The sequence below is a fragment of the Rhinatrema bivittatum genome, chromosome 1 (assembly GCF_901001135.1).
Source record: "Rhinatrema bivittatum chromosome 1, aRhiBiv1.1, whole genome shotgun sequence".
NCBI classification, from domain to species: Eukaryota; Metazoa; Chordata; class Amphibia; order Gymnophiona; family Rhinatrematidae; genus Rhinatrema; species Rhinatrema bivittatum.
Window position 1 is genome coordinate 483157342 of NC_042615.1, and position 19459 is coordinate 483176800.

Sequence of the window (19459 nt, forward strand, 5' to 3'; positions counted from 1 at the left end):
AAGAACCTGTAAATAATCCCATACCACCGGCAGCGACAGAGCTAGTAGATGACGAACGTGCACCATCAGTCGTTCCATTCGCGCCTGCGGCAGGGAAACCTTGCCCCACTCCGTATTGAACAAGGCCCCCAGAAACTCTAGGGTCTGGCAGGGTATCAGCTGGCTCTTGGAGTAGTTGACGACCCAACCTAGGGAGCTCAGACGGTAAATGACTGTGCGTACTGCCTCCTCGCAAAGCCTTCTTGATTTTGCCCGAAGGAGCCAGTCGTCCAAGTAAGGATGGACGAGCACTCCTTCTCTTCGGAGACTTGTGGCGACGACTACCATTACTTTGGTGAAGACCCTCGGGGCTGTTTCGAGACCAAAGGGGAGAGCACAAAACTGGTAATGGGCTCCCAGGACCATGAACCTTAGGAACCTCTGATGACATTCCTGTATCCCGATGTGCAGGTAAGCCTCCGTGAGATCCAAAGAAGCCAAAAATTCGCCTTTGTGGACTGCCGCAATGACGGAACACAGAGTCTCCATTCGGAAGCATAGGATTCTTAGAGTTCTGTTGACCTGTTTTAGATCGAGGATGGGACGGAAGGTTCCTTCCTTCTTTGGGACGATGAAATAGATGGAGTAGCAACCCGTGCCTTGCTCGGCCACAGGTACGGGAACTATAGCCCCCAGAGCCTGTAACCGCGCTAGCGTTTGCAAAATAGCCTTTTGCTTTTCTTGCGACCCGCAGGGGGAGGCTAGGAAGAAATCGCGCAGGGGACGTGCAAAATCCAAGGCGTAGCCGCGGTTTATAATGTCGAGGACCCACTGGTCTGAGGTTATTCTGGCCCATTCCTCCCGAAAGTGAAATAAACAACCCCCCACTTCCGGAACCGAGGGATGGACCGGCATCCCCTCATTGTGGCGTCTTATTTATTTATTTAAAAGTTTTTATATACCGCACTAGGGGTACGTATCTATCCATCTTAGCAGTTTACATCATAAAACACACATAATATTTGACATACAATAAAAATACTATAAAATTACAAAGTTTACATTCATTTACAACTTTATATTCCATAATGCTTAAGTGTTTGAAAACAGAGTTATGTTCATTTTGTTATGTTATAGGCACAGGTGAATAAAGGAAAATTAGGACTTACCTGATAATTTTCATTCCTGTAGTACCAAGGATCAGTCCAGACTGCTGGGTTATGCCTCCCGTCCAGCAGATGGAGTCAGAGAGAAACTGAAAAGGCACCACTGATATACCCTGGTGCGCCCCCTGCGATCCTCCAGTATAATCCACAACAAAGCAGTATGAAATTAGAAAACAATGGCAAATTCTGTGACTAGCTCAATATAAAGATGAAACGTATATGAACATGTGGAAAAAACGAGGAAACCATGAAAACAAGCAAGTGCCCGTAAAAAACGGAACCCGAAAAACACGAAAAAACAACAGTTGCGGGACTCTACACTCTTCACTGAAATGGGCGGGCGTCTGGACTGATCCTTGGTACTACAGGAATGAAAATTATCAGGTAAGTCCTAATTTTCCTTTCCCTGTACGTACCAGGATCAGTCCAGACTGCTGGGAAGTACCCAAGCTGCCCTAAACGGGGTGGGACCCGACAGTCCCGCACGAAGCACACCACTGCCGAATGAGTCCACCGGAGCGCGCACGTCCAAACGGTAATGTCTCGCAAAGGTGTGCAATGTCTTCCAAGTAGCCGCTCGGCAAATTTCCTGCGAGGAAATAAACCCACTCTCTGCCCACGACGCCGCCTGGGAGCGCAGAGAATGAGCCTTAAGACCCTCCGGAACGGCGCGACCTTGGGAAATGTAAGTAGACACAATCGCCTCTTTCAACCAGCGTGCGATCGTAGTTTTTGAAGCTTTATTTCCCTTCTTTGGACCACCCCACAAGACAAACAGATGATCAGACAACCGAAAGGGGTTGGTAATGTCCAGGTACCGCAAGAGCGTCCTTCGAACATCCAACTTGCGAAGTTCCGGTTGCCGCGACGCCTCAGCCCCGTCCACCGCAAATGCCGGTAGGTCCACCGTCTGGTTGACGTGAAAGGCGGAAACTACCTTAGGCAAAAACGAAGGAATTAGAAATACGGAGAAAAGGTTCCCTACAAGACAACGCCTGAAGTTCTGAGATTCGGCGAGCTGAACAAATAGCGACGAGAAAAACAGTTTTGAGAGTGAGATCCTTGAGAGTAGCCCTTCGTAGAGGCTCAAACGGAGAAGTACAAAGACCCCGGAGAACCAAATTTAAACTCCAAGAAGGACAGATAGGTCGCACCGGGGGTCGCAAATGTTTAACTCCCTTTAAAAATCGTGCAACGTCCGGATGCATGGCAATGGAAACTCCGTCAAGTTTACCGCGGTAACAGCCTAAGGCCGCTACCTGCACACGCAGAGAATTATAGGATAAACCCTTCTTTAGACCCTCTTGCAAAAAAGTCAGAATATGAGACACCGTAGCCTTCCGCGACGGCACTTCCAGACCCTGACACCAGGAGTCAAAAACCTTCCATACCCTGACATAAGCAACCGAGGTAGAGGGCTTACGAGCCTGCAGAAGAGTAGTAATGACCGACTCGGAATATCCTTTCCTTCTCAATTGCCGCCTCTCATAAGCCAAGCCGCTAGACAAAAGCGATCGGCCTGGTCGAAAAATACTGGACCCTGCCGAAGGAGTCGAGGCAGATGACCGAGCCGCAAGGGGCCGTCCACCGCTAGATTGATGAGGTCGGCGAACCACGGCCTCCTCGGCCACTCCGGAGCTACGAGAATGACGGGTCCCGTGTGGGATTCTATGCGACGCAATATTTTCCCCACCAACGGCCACGGTGGAAACACATACAGAAGAACGTGCACAGGCCAGGGAAGAGCTAGCGCGTCTACGCCCTCCGACCCGTGTTCCCTTCTGCGACTGAAGAAGCGAGCTGCCTTGGCATTCAAACGAGTTGCCATGAGGTCCAACCGGGGAGTTCCCCACCGGCGACAGATGAGTCTGAGTGCCTCGGGAGATAGTTCCCACTCTCCCGGGTCTAGTCGTTGCCGGCTGAGATAGTCTGCTTGAACGTTGTCGACTCCTGCGATGTGGGACGCCGCAATCCGAGACAGGTGCTGCTCTGCCCACACCATCAACTGGCTGGCTTCGGTTGCTACCGGTAGACTCCGTGTACCGCCTTGCCGATTTATATACGCTACCGTGGTTGCGTTGTCGGACAGAACCCGAACTGCTCTGTCCCGAATCAAAGGCAGAAAGTGCTGTAACGCTAGGCGAACCGCCCTTGTTTCCAAACGATTGATCGACCACTTGGTCTGAGGAGGCGTCCAACGTCCCTGAACGGACTGAGACTGACAGACTGCTCCCCAGCCCGTCAGACTGGCATCGGTCGTGACAATGATCCATTGAGGCGGATCCAAATCGGTGCCTTGGAGCAAGTGGACCGGATCCAACCACCATCGTAGACTGGTCCTCGCTGGGGGTAAGAGTGGCAAAGGTATCTGAAACTCTTCCGATTTGGGGTCCCAACGAGACAGAAGCGCCCTCTGTAGCGGCCGCATATGCGCAAATGACCACGGAACCAAATCCAGTGTGGATGCCATATATCCAAGAACCTGTAAGTAATCCCATACCACAGGCAGGGGAAGGGCGAGGAGACGGCGAACGTGCGCCATCAGACGCTCCATCCTTGCCTGTGGGAGAGAAACCTTTCCCACTTTCGTATCGAACGAGGCGCCCAGAAATTCCAAATTCTGGGAGGGGATCAGATGGCTCTTGGTGTAATTGACCACCCACCCCAAGGAGTGGAGCCGGTGAAGGACTGCCTGAATCGCATCTTCGCAGAGACGTCGCGATTTTGCTCGGATGAGCCAATCGTCCAAATACGGGTGTACCAACACTCCGTCTCTCCGAAGACTCGCCGCCACCACCACCATTACCTTGGTGAACACCCTCGGAGCTGTCGCCAGACCGAACGGAAGAGCACAAAACTGGAAGTGAGATCCCAGGACCATAAAGCGCAGAAATCTTTGATGGAACTCTTGTATCCCTATGTGCAAGTAAGCCTCCGTGAGATCTAAGGAAGCCAAATACTCGCCTTTGTGTACCGCCGCTATGACCGAGCGCAGGGTCTCCATCCGAAACCGCGGTATGCGCAACGCCCTGTTGACTCGCTTGAGATCCAGAATCGGCCGAAATGTGCCCTCCTTCTTTGGAACGATGAAATAGATGGAATAACGGCCCGTGCGTTGCTCGGCGGGCGGCACAGGCACTATTGCACCCAGCGCCTGCAATCGCTCCAGGGTCTGAGCAATTCGCTGTTGCTTTACCTGAGAACCGCTGGGAGAGATAAGGAACAAATCGCGCAGGGGCCTTGCAAAATCTAGGGCGTAGCCGTGAGATATAATGTCGAGGACCCATTGGTCTGAGGTAATTGTGGCCCATTCCTCCCGAAAGTAAGAGAGTCGTCCTCCTACCTCCGGGACGGAGGAATGGACCGGCGTCCCTTCATTGAGCCGCCTTAGAGGTGGCGAAGGTATGAGACGCCCCTGCGCGTGCCGGCCTACCACGAAAGGAAGGAGTCCATGACTGGGAACGCGGAGACGGCTGTCGGGTAGCAAAAGAGGACCCCCTTCCCGAGCGAAAACGGCGTTGCCCGCGAAACCGTCTGCGGAAGGTACCCGAAGGGCGAAAAAATCTAGGCTTGTCCTCTGGCAACTTAAACACTTTATTCTCCCCAAAGATCAGATAAGGTCTTCTAACTCTGTGCCAAATAACAACTTGCCCCGAAAGGGAAAGGAACCGAGTTGGGCCTTGGAGGAAGAGTCCGCCGCCCAATGACGCAGCCAGAGTAACCTCCGTGCCGACACAGCCGAAGACATAGACCGGGCCGAAGTGCGGAGGAGGTCATAAAAGGCATCCGCGGCGTAAGCCACCGCGGATTCTATACGGTTTGCTTGCTCTGCTTCATCCGGAGGCAGATCTTGAGATGTCAACATCTGTTGTACCCAACGAAGGGTAGCCCTTTGTACCATGCAGCTGCAAACGGCCGCCCGTACTCCCAAAGCCGAAACCTCAAAGATGCGCTTAAGCAACGTCTCCAGCTTCCGATCCTGAAGATCCTTAAGGGCCGTACCCCCTGTTACAGGAATGGTGGTATGTTTAGCCATGGCAGTGACCGCCGAATCCACCCTTGGCACCCTAAGGAGCTCCAAGGAATCCGCAGGGAGAGGGTAAAGCTTATCCATAGCGCGGCTGACCCTAAGAGTTGCCTCCGGATTATCCCATTCCCGGGATACAAGCTGAAACAGTTTATTATGAAAAGGAAAGGCATGCGCAGGCGTGCGGAGCCCGTCTAATTCAAAATCCCCTGGCTGGGAATTGGAGTCAACCTGGGGTACTGGAATCTTTAGTTCCCGAAGAACATGGGCAATCAAGGGATCCAGTTCTTCCTTATGAAATAAGCGGAGTATCTGAGGAGTATCTGAGGATCATCCCCCTCAACCGGGTCTGTACCCCCTACATCCATATCAGGATCCGGCGTGGACGGATCCTGTGAAAGGGGGGCCGGAGCTACATGCTGAGGAGGTTTTGGAGGGGGAGCCGAAGGAGCTGGAGCAGCCTGCTGCGGAGGTTGAGGAGGAGCCGGGGCTGCATCCCCCAAGCCAAAGAGACCAGTAGAAAGTCTCCCCCGTTTATCTGGGGCAGGAGTACCCTGCTCCCATTCCGCTTCGGCCTCCATATAAGCCTTGTGGAGCAAAAGTATAAATTGTGAGGAAAAGGGATGAGGCCTCTTCAAAGAACCTCCTTTTGCTCCCACAGGTGGCAAATTAACAGGCCCTGGTAACCCGCAGGGGCTAAGATCAGGTGGGGACAGGGGGGGGGGGGGGAGTCATCCCCTTCTTCCGACGAAACCGCATCGCGATCCGAGTCATTTAAAATGGCCGCAGAATTTTCTAAAATGGCCGCCGCCCCCGGTATCGGCAGCGCGGACTGCCGAGATTTGGCCGACGCTGGCCGTGCCCCACGCCGCGGGGAAGGGGAGCTCCCGGCCGCGGCTGACCCCCGCGAGGAACCCTCACCCCCGGGAAGGCACCGGGAGCAAAGGCCCTCGCGGGAGAGCCGACGGCCCGGCTCCCCACATGCCGTACAAACAGTGCCTCGGGGCATGGTTTTTTTTTTTTTTTTAACACCAAAAAAAGGCGCGAAAAACGGCGCGAGTAAGGGCTGGGTGACAAGCCACCCCTTCCGGAGACCACAGTGAGGAACGCAGGCAGTGGACACAATTACCTCGTTTTTAAATTTTTTTTTTTTTTTTTTTTTTTAATAGCGCTGCCACCGGCAGCTAAAGTACCTCACAGACAAGTGGCTGGTGGAGCCTACAGGGGGTGTAGCACACCCGACTAAACTTTCTTCTCCGAGGAATGAAACTTCTCAGGAGGCGGATAGGGAGAGTGACCGGCCCACCGATTAATCCTCCCCTCCTCTCACTGGGTAAGACTGAAAAAAAAAAAACCCCCGGGAAAAGGCTGTAGGGCAGTGCCCTGCCTGGCCTGCTATGGCTCCACTTATTATTACCAAATTAGGTACAAATCACTAATTGATCTAGTCACAGGATTTCTCCTCTATATTAAGTCAAACCTGATAGGGAAATCCCTTCACAATTCAATTTACAGTAGATCAGGACCGCAAGGTTATGCTCTCTCATCTGCTGGAGTCAGAGATATACTAGAGGATCGCAGGGGGCGCACCAGGGTATATCAGTGGTGCCTTTTCAGTTTCTCTCTGACTCCATCTGCTGGACGGGAGGCATAACCCAGCAGTCTGGACTGATCCTGGTACGTACAGGGAAGTAAGTTTTCAGAGCTTTTTTGAAATCATTACGATTTTCTGTTAGGCGAATATACTCCGGGATAGAGTTCCACAGTGTAGGGCCTGCAATTGAAAATGCTCGTTTTCTGGTTAGAGCTAAGCTTGCAACTTTTACTGTGGGTATTTCCAACATGCATTTGTTTATTGATCTAAGTTGTCTGTTTGGTTTATATAGTCTCAATAGTGAACAGAGCCAGATTGAATTGGGGTTATGTAACAGGTTGTGGATTGTGGTCAAAATTTTGTAAGAGATCCGGAATGTCATTGGAAGCCAGTGCAAGTGATATAATAGCGGTGTGATGTGATCTCTGCGTGAGGCGTTACATAGCATTCTTGCAGTTGCATTTTGCACTAGTTGCAATGGTTGTATTGATGATTGCGGTAAACCGAGATATAACGCATTGCAGTAGTCTAATGTAGTCAGTATCAAGGATTGAGTTACAAGGCGAAAATCATTTGGTAACAGTAATGGTTTTATTTTTTTCAGCATATATATTTTGAAAAATGATTTTTTCACTATGTCAGATATATTTTTGGATAGAGATAACCGGGAATCTATAATTTCTCTTAAGTTTTTTGCGTGTGGTTTGATCAAGATTTTTTGTTTTTCAAATGTAAAAAACTGGGGTGGTTGATATGGTGAGTCAGGTATTGTTGATAAATAAATCAATTCTGTTTTATTGGTATTTAGTTTTAGTCTATTGTGAGATAACCAAGTTTTTATTGTGGATAGGTATAATTGTAACAAGGAGAATGTTTTTGACCAGGATTCAGTGAATGGAATTATGAATTGGATATCGTCTGCGTAAATTTTGAAGTATAAATTCAGTCCTGTTAGGAGGCGACACAGTGGTGGAAGGTAAATGTTAAACAATAAAGCGGAGAGCGATGATCCCTGGGGTACACCTGTTTTGGTTGTGTACCAGTCTGATTTGTATTATTATTATTATTGGTGAAGGCATGGCTCGCCCCCATGCGCGATTGCCGCCGGTCACGAAAGGAAGGAGACCATCCTTGAGAGCGTGCTGGCGGTTGCCGCGGTGCAAATGAAGAGGAACCTCTCCCAGAGCGATACCGGCGCTGTCCACGAAAACGACCACGAAAGGATCCCGAGGAACGAAATGATTTTGGCCTGTCTTCCAGCAATTTGAAGACCTTGTTCTCTCCCAAGGACTTAATAAGCTGCTCCAACTCATCCCCAAATAACAACTTACCCCAAAAAGGGAAGGAACCAAGTTGCGCTTTGGAGGATGAGTCCGCCGCCCAATGGCGTAGCCAGAGGAGTCGGCACGCGGAGACTGCTGACGCCATGGAGCGGGCTGAAGTACAGAGAAGATCATACAGGGCGTCCGCCGCATAGGCCACCGCAGATTCCATTCGGTTCGCCTGCTCTGCTTCCCCTGGAGGCAAATCCTGAGACGTTAACATTTGCTGCACCCAGCGGAGGGTAGCCCTTTGTACCATGCAACTACAAACCGCCGCTCGCACCCCTAGGGCTGACACTTCAAAGATTCGTTTCAGCAACACTTCCAATTTTCTATCTTGGGGATCCTTAAGGGCCGTGCCACCTGTAACTGGGATTGTGGTATGTTTAGCGATGGCAGTGACCGCCGAATCCACCTTAGGCACCTTAAGCAATTCCAAAGCCTCAAGAGGAAGCGGGTACAGCTTATCCATAGCTCGTCCAACTCTCAAGGTAGCCTCCGGAGCATCCCATTCCCGGGACACGATCTGGGAAAGTTTGTTATGATAAGGAAACGCATGGGACGGCGCGCGGAGCCCAGTCAACTCCAAGTCGCCTGGTAAAGAATTTGAATCAATCTGTGGGACTGGGATCCCCAGTTCCTGAAGAACATGCGAGATCAAGGGGTCCAACTCCTCCTTATGGAACAATCTGAGGACGAGCGGATCATTGCCCTCTAAGAGATCCGTGCTCCCCATGTCTGCCCCTGAATCAGGAGTAGGGGGATCTTGAGGGGCAAGCTCCACCGGATTATGCTGCGGGGGCTTAGGAGCTGGGGAAGGAGCAGAATTTCCTAAACCTAGTCCCTCAGGACTTATAGAAATTTTCCCCTGCTTATTGGGAGCCGAAGATCCCTGCTCCCAATCTGCTTCTGCCTCCAGGTAAGCTTTGTGCAGCAAAAGCACAAATTGAGACGAGAAGGGGTGTGGCCTCTTCCGAGTATCCCCCTTAGCATGCCCAGATGAACCGCGGCCCCTGGGAGGACTTAACTCCGGTGGGGAGAGGGGATCATCATCCTCTTCCTCCTCCGACAGCTCCGCTTCACGACAGAGTCGATTTAAAATGGCCGCCGTGCGATCCAAAATGGCCACAGCCTCCGCACTCGGGAACGCTCCCTGTATGTCTACCCCCGCGAGGCCACCCGAGGAGATCAGCCGCGAAGGGAGTGACTTCTCAGTCGGGGCTGCTCTTTGCGAAGGCCCCTCATCCCCGGGAATGCACCGGGAACAGAGGCCTTCGCGCGAGAGCCAGAGCCCAGACTCCCCGCACGCGACACAAACGAGTCCCCTGGGCATTGCCCTGAAGAGAAAGGAGCGTGAAACGGCGCGAAACGGGGATGGGTGGCAGGCCACCCCCTCCGGAGACCCAGAGTACACAGCAGGCAGGGAATTTGTAAAAACACCTCGTTTTTTGTTTTTCTTTTCAATTCAACGGCGCTTTCCGCGGCAGCTAGCAATGCAGCACTTTTGGGTTTTTTTTACAAACTTTGAAAACGCTTGGAGCCTGCAGAAAGGAGAAACTCCTTCTGCCAACTTTCTCCGAGGGATGGGCTTCTCTGGAGACGGAGGGGGAAAGTGACCGGCCCACCGATGAATACTCCCCCTCCTCTCACTGGGCTGGGCAAAATGTACTCCGGGGAAAGGCTTCAGGGCAGAGCCCTGCCTTGCCTGCTATGGCTCCTCACTTCAGCTTTTCTCGAGTTCTAGTCACAGTTGCCTCCCAGATAACTTAAATCAAACCTGAAATAGTGGACCACTTCACTCCTCTTAATAAACTTTCTGTGGTTTTTTTTTTTTTTTCAGTAGATCAGGACCGCATCTGCTGGAGTCAGAGATATACTGAAGGATCGCAGGGGGGGGGCGCACCAGGGTATAGGTGGTGCCTTTTCAGTTTCTCTCTGACTCCATCTGCTGGACGGGAAGCATAACCCAGCAGTCTGGACTGATCCTGGTACGTACAGGGAATAGTACTATCTGCAAGTTATAGAATGCTCCCACTAAAACAGGAGCGGAGGCTACAGGAAAGCTCTCCAAATAATTCCCTCAGAAAATTCAAAATTCAAAGATTTTTTTTTAATTAGACTTGATCCATCCAAAAGAAAGGAAAGCTGAGGAAAATAGAGAAAATTCCTAAAATAGCTTTCTAGTCATTTCAGTGGGGAACGAAAGCCACCACTGCCATCTGCTGGAGTCAAGAAAATACAGAGGATTAGTAGAGGGTGCACTACCTTATAAGGAAGCATTCTTCAAAGTTCTATTTGACTCCATCTGCTGGAAGGGGGAGATAACCCACTGTCTGGACTGATCCTAGGACATACAGGGAACTCCAGCCATGCTCACTAAAGAACACAGCTGACCAGACCTGTGTCTGAACCCTGTCTCACTTCTGAGCCATATTCTGTGGACCAATTTACCAGAGTTTCTCTGGGCATCTTGATTAGGAAGTATTTACTGTACAATACTTGCTCATTTTCCTCCTTTGCTGGTTATAAAAAGGAAAATTAGTTTCTTACCTGATAATTTTCATTCCTGTAGTACCAAGGATCAGTCCAGGACACCTGGGTTGTGACTCTGCATCAGTAGATGGAGACAGAGCAAGATCTGTCGGGCTCGGCCATATATGGCCATGTGCCTGCCACAGCCCCCTCTGTCTTACGTAATGTCAACGTAGCACACCCAACAAAGAAACTAACTAAATTACTTAACTTTAACGGGAAACACTTCAATGACCCCAACTGGAACAGAACTCCCCCAACCAAGGGAGCGAAACAAGGCAACAGATTAGATAATCAAAAGAACGAGCGGACTCTCTGTTACTTCAGAACAATAACTCGGGCGGGATCCTGGACTGATCCTTGGTACTACAGGAACAAAAATTATCAGGTAAGAAACTAATTTTCCTTTCTCTGTACGTACCAGGATCAGTCCAGGACACCTGGGATGTACCAGAGCCAACTTACCGAGGGTGGGAAGCAGAGAGTCCCGCTCGGAGTACCCTCTCTCCAAACCCCCCAGAATCAGTAGCCTGCACATCCAACCAGTAGTGTCTAATGAAGGTGTGTAACGACTTCCAGGTAGCCGCCCTGCAAATCTCTTGAGGCGACACCCGAGAAGATTCCGCCCAAGACGCAGCGTGGGAACGCGTCGAGTGAGCCCTGAGACCCACTGGAACCGGTTTTCCCCGTAATAGATATGCTGAGCCAATGGCCTCTTTGAGCCAACGGGCGATCGTCGTCCGAGAAGCCGCGGCACCTTTCTTCGAACCGGAAAACAGAACAAAAAGGTGATCCGTCACCCAGAAAGCATTGGTGACCTCAAGATAGCGCAGGAGAGACCTCCGCACATCCATCTTCTGCAAATCTTTCAGTTTCGGGTCTGAGGACTCCCTTACCGCAAAAGCGGGAAGCTCAATAGACTGATTCAGGTGAAACGCCGACACGACTTTTGGCAAAAAAGAAGGGACCGTTCGCAAGGAGACTCCAGAGTCGGAAATGCGCAAAAACGGCTCCCGACAGGACAATGCCTGCAACTCCGAAACTCGCCACGCCGAGGTAATCGCGACAAGGAACACAGTCTTCAACGTGAGATCCTTAAGAGTCGACCGCTTCAAGGGCTCGAACGGCGACGAGCACAGAGTGGAGAGGACCCAATTGAGGTTCCAGGATGGACAAGGATGACGTAAGGGAGGACGGAGATGCTTTGCCCCCCGCAGAAAACGCGAGATATCCAGGTGCAGGGCCAGGGAGGCTCCGCGAACCTTTCCCCGCAAACAACCAAGCGCCGCAACCTGGACTCGCAGGGAACTGCACGCTAGTCCTTTGGCAAGACCGGCCCTGGAGAAACGCTAGGATATCGGAAACGGAGGCGGAGGTAGGATCCACCCCGCGCTCCACGCACCATTCCTCAAAAACCACCCAGACTCGGACATACGCCAACGACATGGAATGCTTCCTGGACCTCAACAGCGTGGCTACCACCGCATCTGAGTAACCCTTGTTCTTCAACAGATTCCTCTCAAAAGCCATGCCGCGAGACAAAAGTGATCCGCATCCTCCAAACAGACGGGGCCCTGATGGAGGAGCCCCCCGAACCCCTGGAGACGAAGAGGGGCCTCCACCGACAACTGCATGAGGTCTGCGAACCACAGCCGCCGCGGCCACTCCGGTGCTACCATGATCACGTTGGACGGGTGCAACTCTATGCGCCGCAGGATTTTGCCTATCATCGGCCACAGGGGAAACACATACAGCAACACATCCATCGGCCAGGGAAGAACTAACGCATCGACACCCTCGGCTCCTCTCTCTCGACGCCGGCAGTAAAATCGCGGGGCCTTCACGTTGTGGTACGTGGCCATCAGATCCATGTGGGGCACCCCCCACTTCTCGCAGATGAGAAGAAAAGCGTCGTCTGCCAGCTCCCACTCTCCAGGGTCCAGGTGATGACGACTGAGAAAATCCGCCTGGACATTGTCGACTCCAGCGATGTGAGACGCTGCGATGTTGCTGAGATGTCGCTCGGCCCAAGCCATCAATAGCTGAGCCTCCTCCGCCACCAGTGGGCTTCTTGTCCCGCCTTGGCGACTGATGTAGGCCACGGTGGTCGCATTGTCCGACAACACTCGGACCGCCTTTCCCCGAATCAACGGCAGGAAGGACTGCAGCGCCAGGTGAGCCGCTCTGGTCTCTAGCCGGTTGATGGACCATTGCGCTTGCGTCACCGACCACCGGCCTTGTATGGACCTGCCGAGGCAAACCGCTCCCCAGCCGGAGAGACTGGCATCCGTGGTCACCACCGTCCAGCTGGGAACAAGCAGGGACACTCCGCAGGTCAAATGATCCGAGTTCAGCCACCAGGCCAGGCTGGATCTCGCCTGAGACGTGAGAGGAAGTGGCAGATGAAACTCTTCAGACACCGGCTTCCAGCGGGATAGCAACGAGGACTGCAAGGGTCGAAGATGCGTGAACGCCCAGGGGACCAACGCGAGCGTGGACGCCATAGAACCCAGAACCATCAGGTAATCGCAGACCCGCGGTAGACAAAGAGACAATAACCGCCTCACACGAGACTGAAGCTTGCATATCCGGTCATGGGATAGGAACACCTTGCCCTGTTTCGTGTCGAATAAAGCTCCAAGGTATTCCAAGGACTGGGTGGGTACCAGTTGACTCTTGCTGAAGTTGACGACCCAGCCCAGCGACTGCAAGAGCTGTAAGACCCTGGCCACTGTCAGATGGCACTGGGTCTCGGACTTGGCTCGAATCAACCAATCGTCCAAGTAGGGATGAACCAGGAAACCTTCCCGGTGGAGCTGCGCTGCCACCACCACCATCACCTTCGTGAAGGTCCGAGGAGCCGTTGCAAGACCAAACGGGAGCGCCCGGAACTGGTAATGCTTTCTCAGGATGCAGAACCTGAGAAAACGTTGGAACGACTGCTAGATACCGACATGGAGGTACGCTTCCGTAAGATCCAGAGAGGCCAGGAATTCGCCTAGACGTACCGAGGCAATCACCGATCGAATCGTCTCCATTTTGAAGTGAGGAACGCGAAGACATCGGTTTACGCCCTTCAGATACAAAATTGGCCTTGACGTGCCGTCTTTCTTTGGCACGATGAAATAAATGGAGTAACAGCCCTTGCCTTGCTGACCGGGAGGTACGGGGGCAATAGCCCCCAGGCTTTCCAAGCGCCGAAGGGTTCCTAGCACTGCTGCCCTCTTCTCTGGACACTTGCAGGGCGAGACCAGGAACTTGTCGGATGGAGTTCGAGCAAAATCTAATGCATAGCCGTGTCTTATCACATCGAGGACCCACTGATCCGTCGTTACCTTGGCCCATTCCCCGAAGAATAACGTCAACCTCGCCCCGATTGGAACAACGGCTTGAGGTTGAAGTGAGGGATGGGCCGGCCGTATCTCATTGCGAAGCCTTGGGCCCTGTTCCGGACGGGGTTCCTCCTTGTCTACCGAACCTTTTCCCCCGAAAGGACTGCGGCCACTGAGAGGAGTGGGAGGGGGCTGACCTGTAGGAAGGCCCGGCAGACCTCTGAGGACGCGACCTCCTGTTTCCCCGAAAACGGGACCGACCAGTGAATGAGGACAGAGTTCTGGACCTGTCCTCAGGCAACTTAAAAGCCCTATTCTCCCCAAGGGACAGCATCAAATCATCCAACTCCTTGCCGAACAACAGCTTGCCCTTGAACGGCCGCGCTCCCAAGTGAGCCTTGGACGATCCATCCGCCGCCCAATTTCGCAGCCACAGAAGACGGCGCGCCGAGATGGAAGCCACCATGGCTCGCGCCGACGTGCGAAGAAGATCGTGTAAAGCATCCGCTCCGTACGCGATTGCCGCTTCCAAACGATCCACCTGTGATGCCTCCTCTGCTGACAGATACGCGTTGCCCTGAAGAACCTGAGCCCAGCGCAGACTGGCCCGCATAGCGAAGTTGGTACAGATGGCGGCCCGGACCCCCAAAGCTGAGACCTCAAAAATCTTTTTGAGCTGCACCTCCAGCTTCCTGTCCTGAATGTCTCGGAGAGCAGTAACCGCCGTGACCGGGATCGTCAACCTTTTCATCACCGCAGAGACTGCCGCATCCACCTTTGGGAACCGAAGGAGATCTAACGCATCCTCAGGGAGCGGATAGAGCTTATCCATAGCCTTACTGACCTTTAGGCCTAACTCCGGTGTATCCCTTTCCCGAAACAGGATATCCGTAGACGAAAAATGAAAAGGAAAAGCCACTGCTGGGCCCGTGAGACCAAACAGTACTGGATCCATGTTGGCTTCCTGTCGGGCTACCACCGACGGCGCATCTATCCCCAGCTCTTGGAGAATGGCCGGAATAAGTGGGGACGGTTCTTCTCTACGAAAAAGACGGACCACCTTAGGGTTGTCCCCTTCCACGGCCTGCGCCCCCCCTTTGCCCGCGGTGGGCTGAGTGGGATCATCCCCTGTCGGCCCTTGGGTCCCCGACGGAGGCTCTTCCGGGTAATCCTCATCCTCCTCTGACATGGAGTCGCTGTCAGAGTCCTGCGGGACCCCCCTGAGAGGCCGCTTCCCTTTGGATGGAGCGTGGGACAAATCCGCGGGACCCTTGGGCCCCTTCTTCGGAGGACCGGACCGAGAAGCTCCCCTGGACGCTTTTGGACGCCTGCGCTTGCGGCCTTTATAGCAGAGGAGTTTGCACAACAGTAGCGCAAAATCCTCAGAAAACTCCCCGGAGCCCGACGAACTCTCATTTGCACTGGTAGCCTCAGGGGACCCGGTTCCCCCCCGGGGCATCTCCCCCCCGCCAGCCCCCGCTGCGGGGAAAGCGCGGGAGGAGGGCCGGCATCCCCTGCCGGCTCCTGCGCGATTTCGCGGGCGGAGCCTAAAATGGCCACCACTCCCGCGCTGAGCGGGAAGAGCTCCGGAGGATTGGCTGCTGCTGCTGCGCTACCGCGTGGCGGCGAACGAACAGGCCTAGAACGGCTGCTCCGCGGTGTCCCGGAGGGACCCTCACCTCCCGGGACGCAAGAGGAACACAGGCCCTCCCTAGAAAGGCGCGCGTGCCGAGCCGCAGGCCCGACAAATCGATCCCAGAGGCATTCGCGGCGCGAGCAGAAATCAAAATTTAAATTTACCCCCCCCCCCGGCAATCGGCGACCCCACCCCGAGGTACCCCGAGACAGAGCCGAAAGCAAAGGAGAGCCGGCGGGACACAAACTGCAAAATAAAACTTTTTTTTTTTTTTTTTTTTCCAAACCTGTCGCTGTCCTCGGTCCTGGGGCCCTGCTCCAGCGGGGGTGAGTGAACCGGGCTCCCCGGTGTCACCCCCGATGCTGCCACTGGACTAGCCGGGTCCTCAACCCTGGCAGCGGCCTCTACCAGGGGGGATGGTCCCCTCAGAACCTCCCAACCCCCCTGGGAGGTAGGGCGGACGGGACTTCCTCACAGGAAAATTTAAGAAAAATTAAGAAAAAATTTAAGAAACAAAAGACTGGAACTATAGCAAACCAGTACTGACTAAAAAACAGAAAAAAACTCAACCCTGACTTACTACCAGTACCAGGGCAGGCAGGGGCTGTGACTGCACCTGCACCATCTACTGGAGACAGAGTAAGACTGAGGGGGCTGTGGCAGGCACATGGCCATATATGGCCGAGCCCGACAGATCTTGCTCTGTCTCCATCTACTGGTGCGGAGTCACAACCCAGGTGTCCTGGACTGATCCTGGTACATACAGGGAACTTACAGTTCATTGTATCTCTATTTCCTAATGAACTGTTTAGTTTCTTAGCCCTGTGTCTGATCAAGGATCCCAGCATTTTTTATATTTGGTCCGTAGGTTCTAGCAACAGTATGACCCTTGGGTTTTGTGGAGTCTCGGTGTCCCTAGAAACCAACAAGAGCTAGCTTGTAAAAAGAGTATTTGCTAAGAGGTAAGAGGAAACATTTAGCTGTAGGGCACCAGTGTATGGGCATATACCCAAGGGCAGATGGGCCTAAGCAGTGTTCAGTAAGAACCTCTAAGTGTTCTCTGTGTTAACTCTGAGTAGGTGTTAGGGGTAAGTGCTAGGCATTACTTAACAGATCCTTCCACACAACTCTCCCCTTTCTAAAAGCCTATACCTTGCCCTCCTCCATTACAGATACTTTGTTAGGGAAGAGGTAGGAAGCTAGACAAAGGCCCTCACCTTGTCCAGCAAGGCCTTGCGCAGCCGGCGTTCTTCCTGCACGATGATGAACATTTCCTTGTGCACAGCAGCTGCCAAGTTCAGATCCAGCCTCTCGGGGCAGGCAGCCATCTTGCAGATAAGCTCCTCATGTGAGAAGACACAATACCTGCGCAGACGCCGATAATGCTCAATGCACTGCCGCCCAGCTGTCAGCTGCAATTGAAGAGAGGACAGAGGCTTAGAGAGGAAACTCAGGAAGTGACAAGCAGCAAGGGCCACAGAGCATACACACACTCACCCAGTCTGCAGTGCAGAAGTTAACCGCCTCAGCGAAGTTGTAGCCCTGGTTGAAACCGCTGTGATAGGCTCGAGGGAAGGTGATGACAAACTCTCCTGCACATTGATTGGTGCGGACAACCTATTGGAGTAGGTAGAACAAAAAGGTGTTTTAACTGAAGACCTGGCAGCAATGCAGGAGGGTCTTTACAGAAGAGTGCCAGGTGGAAAGCGTTAGAAATGCCATTGTTACTGGCAACTCAATCAGTAGAAAAATAGATATCAGTGTGCCTGGTGCACATTGAGGATTGCTTGGTAACAACTGGCTGATGCAAAAGTGGCAGATCTCATGCATCACCTAAATAGAATTTGAGAGAGAGTGCTAGGGAGAAGCTGACAATCATAGTATATGCGAGTACCAATGATACAGAGTAGCTCTGGAAGCTATACTTACAGGTCGATACTGTAAGACCGCGGGAGAGCGGACGAACGCCCGCTCTCCCGGCGCACGCACCGTCCCTTCGCCGGTGCGAGCGATTCAGTATGCAAATTAGGCGACGCGGGAAAAACGGGGAAAAGGAGGCGCTAGGGACACTAGCGCGTCCCTAGCGCCTCCTTTTTGTCAGGAGCGGCGGCTGTCAGCGGGTTTGACAGCCGACGCTCAATTTTGCCGGCGTCGGTTCTCGAGCCCGCTGACAGCCACGGGCTCGGAAACCGGACGCCAGCAAAATTGAGCGTCCGGTTTTCGGCCCGACAGCTGCGGGCCGAATTCAAATTTTTATTTTTTTTTTACTTTTTGGGACCTCCGACTTAATATCGCCATGATATTAAGTCGGAGGGTGCACAGAAAAGCAGTTTTTACTGCTTTTCTGTGCACTTTCCTGGCGCTGGAAGAAATTAGCTCCGACCTTTGGCTTGGGAAAAATATTGGAAAGATGACGGACCGATTAAGGTGGATGTCTAACTCTTCCTTAGGCAGGAACTAAGGATATGTACTCAGAGCCATCCTATTGAGAAAAAACTTGGTATAAGGTGGATAAGCCACTAGGGCCTAGAGCTCCATGACTATGGGCTGTAGTGATCACCATCAAGAATATGACCTTCTATTATTTCCCATATAAGGTTGATAGGCCAGGGGGATTGGATGATATACAGTCCCCAGGAATATCAACTTTCTTGGAAGATTCCTTAGATATGGTAAATAAAAGGACAACTTTGTTTGTTTCTTTTGTTCAGGAAAGAGACAAGGAGTTAATATTTGAAAGATCCTTAAAAAACCGAGACATTATTTTGTGGCCAAAAAGTATTCACTTTTCCTGATGTTTCCAAGGCTACGCAAAGCCGTAGGAAACAGTTTTTAATGTTGAAGAAAAAAGCATTAGAGTTAGGGGCAACTTTTTATTTAAAGTTCCCCTGCCGATGTTTTGTAAATTATCAAGGAAATAAGTTTATTTTCTCATTGCCTGAACATATGGAACAATTTTTAAAGGATAAAGAGTTTGAAAAAACGAATCAAGCTTCAGCAACTCCAGTGAGTTAAATAGATAAGAAATTGTGTCCTCTTATCTCCATAGCTATATTTTCCTTAAATGTTTTATTGAAATATGGCTCCCATTATATGTTAAATAGTGCAGTAATAGTATAATTATTATGGTGAAATTATATGTTGATGTTTATGTATTGCACATTTATTTACTTTGATTATGAAGGAAAACTATTAATCATGTAAGAGTGATTGAAAATTTAATAAAGATTAAATTATAAAAAAAAAAGAATATGACCTTCTAGGTCATGTACTTCAACTCACACAAATCTATAGGCTCAAGGAGAGTTTTAATCAGCTGAGCCAATACCACACAAGTCCCATGACACTGTGGAAGGCTTGATGGGTGGCTTTAAGTGAAGCAAGCCCCACATGAATCTGACAACTAAAGGCTGTACAGAGATGAATCTAACTTCTATATGGTGGTGGGAAGTGCCAGTTGTAATAAGGTCTCAAGACATGACTCAGAGGTGTAGAAAGTAATTAAGCAATTTTTGTGTGGAGCAGGAGAAAGGAAAAGGTATTAGATCCTAATAATAAAAAGGCAAACTGCCTCCACTTTGACCCATAGGACTTCCTCCTAGTCCTTCTTAGAAGTCAGAACACAAGATGCATCCTCAAAGCTTCAGGGGTTAGAGAACTACCTTCTCAACATCCAGGCTGTCAGGGCCAAGGAGCCAATGCTGGGATGGCGTAACAACCCCCGAACAAAGTAATGAGAGTTGAGGAATTCCCCCAGCCTGACTGCAGCTCTGATAGACATCACCCACAGGAATGGAAACCAAATCTGTCTCAGCTAAAAAGGCACTATAAAAATCAATTCTCTGGTCTCTGAATTTCAACAAGAACTGGA

General features: G+C 51.6%; 1 protein-coding gene across 5 annotated transcripts in view; it reads right to left on the bottom strand.

The window, feature by feature from the left end:
- KDM5C (lysine demethylase 5C) overlaps positions 1–19459 on the bottom strand; it is a 314227-nt gene that overhangs the window by 111552 nt on the left and 183216 nt on the right. For all 5 annotated transcript variants that reach the window (XM_029607393.1, XM_029607421.1, XM_029607412.1 and 2 more), the window contains 2 exons: positions 17086–17205; positions 16806–17000 (listed from right to left, as the gene is read on the bottom strand). In XM_029607393.1, coding sequence (XP_029463253.1) covers positions 16806–17000; positions 17086–17205 — 315 coding nt within the window. The remainder of the gene's footprint in view (positions 1–16805; positions 17001–17085; positions 17206–19459) is intronic.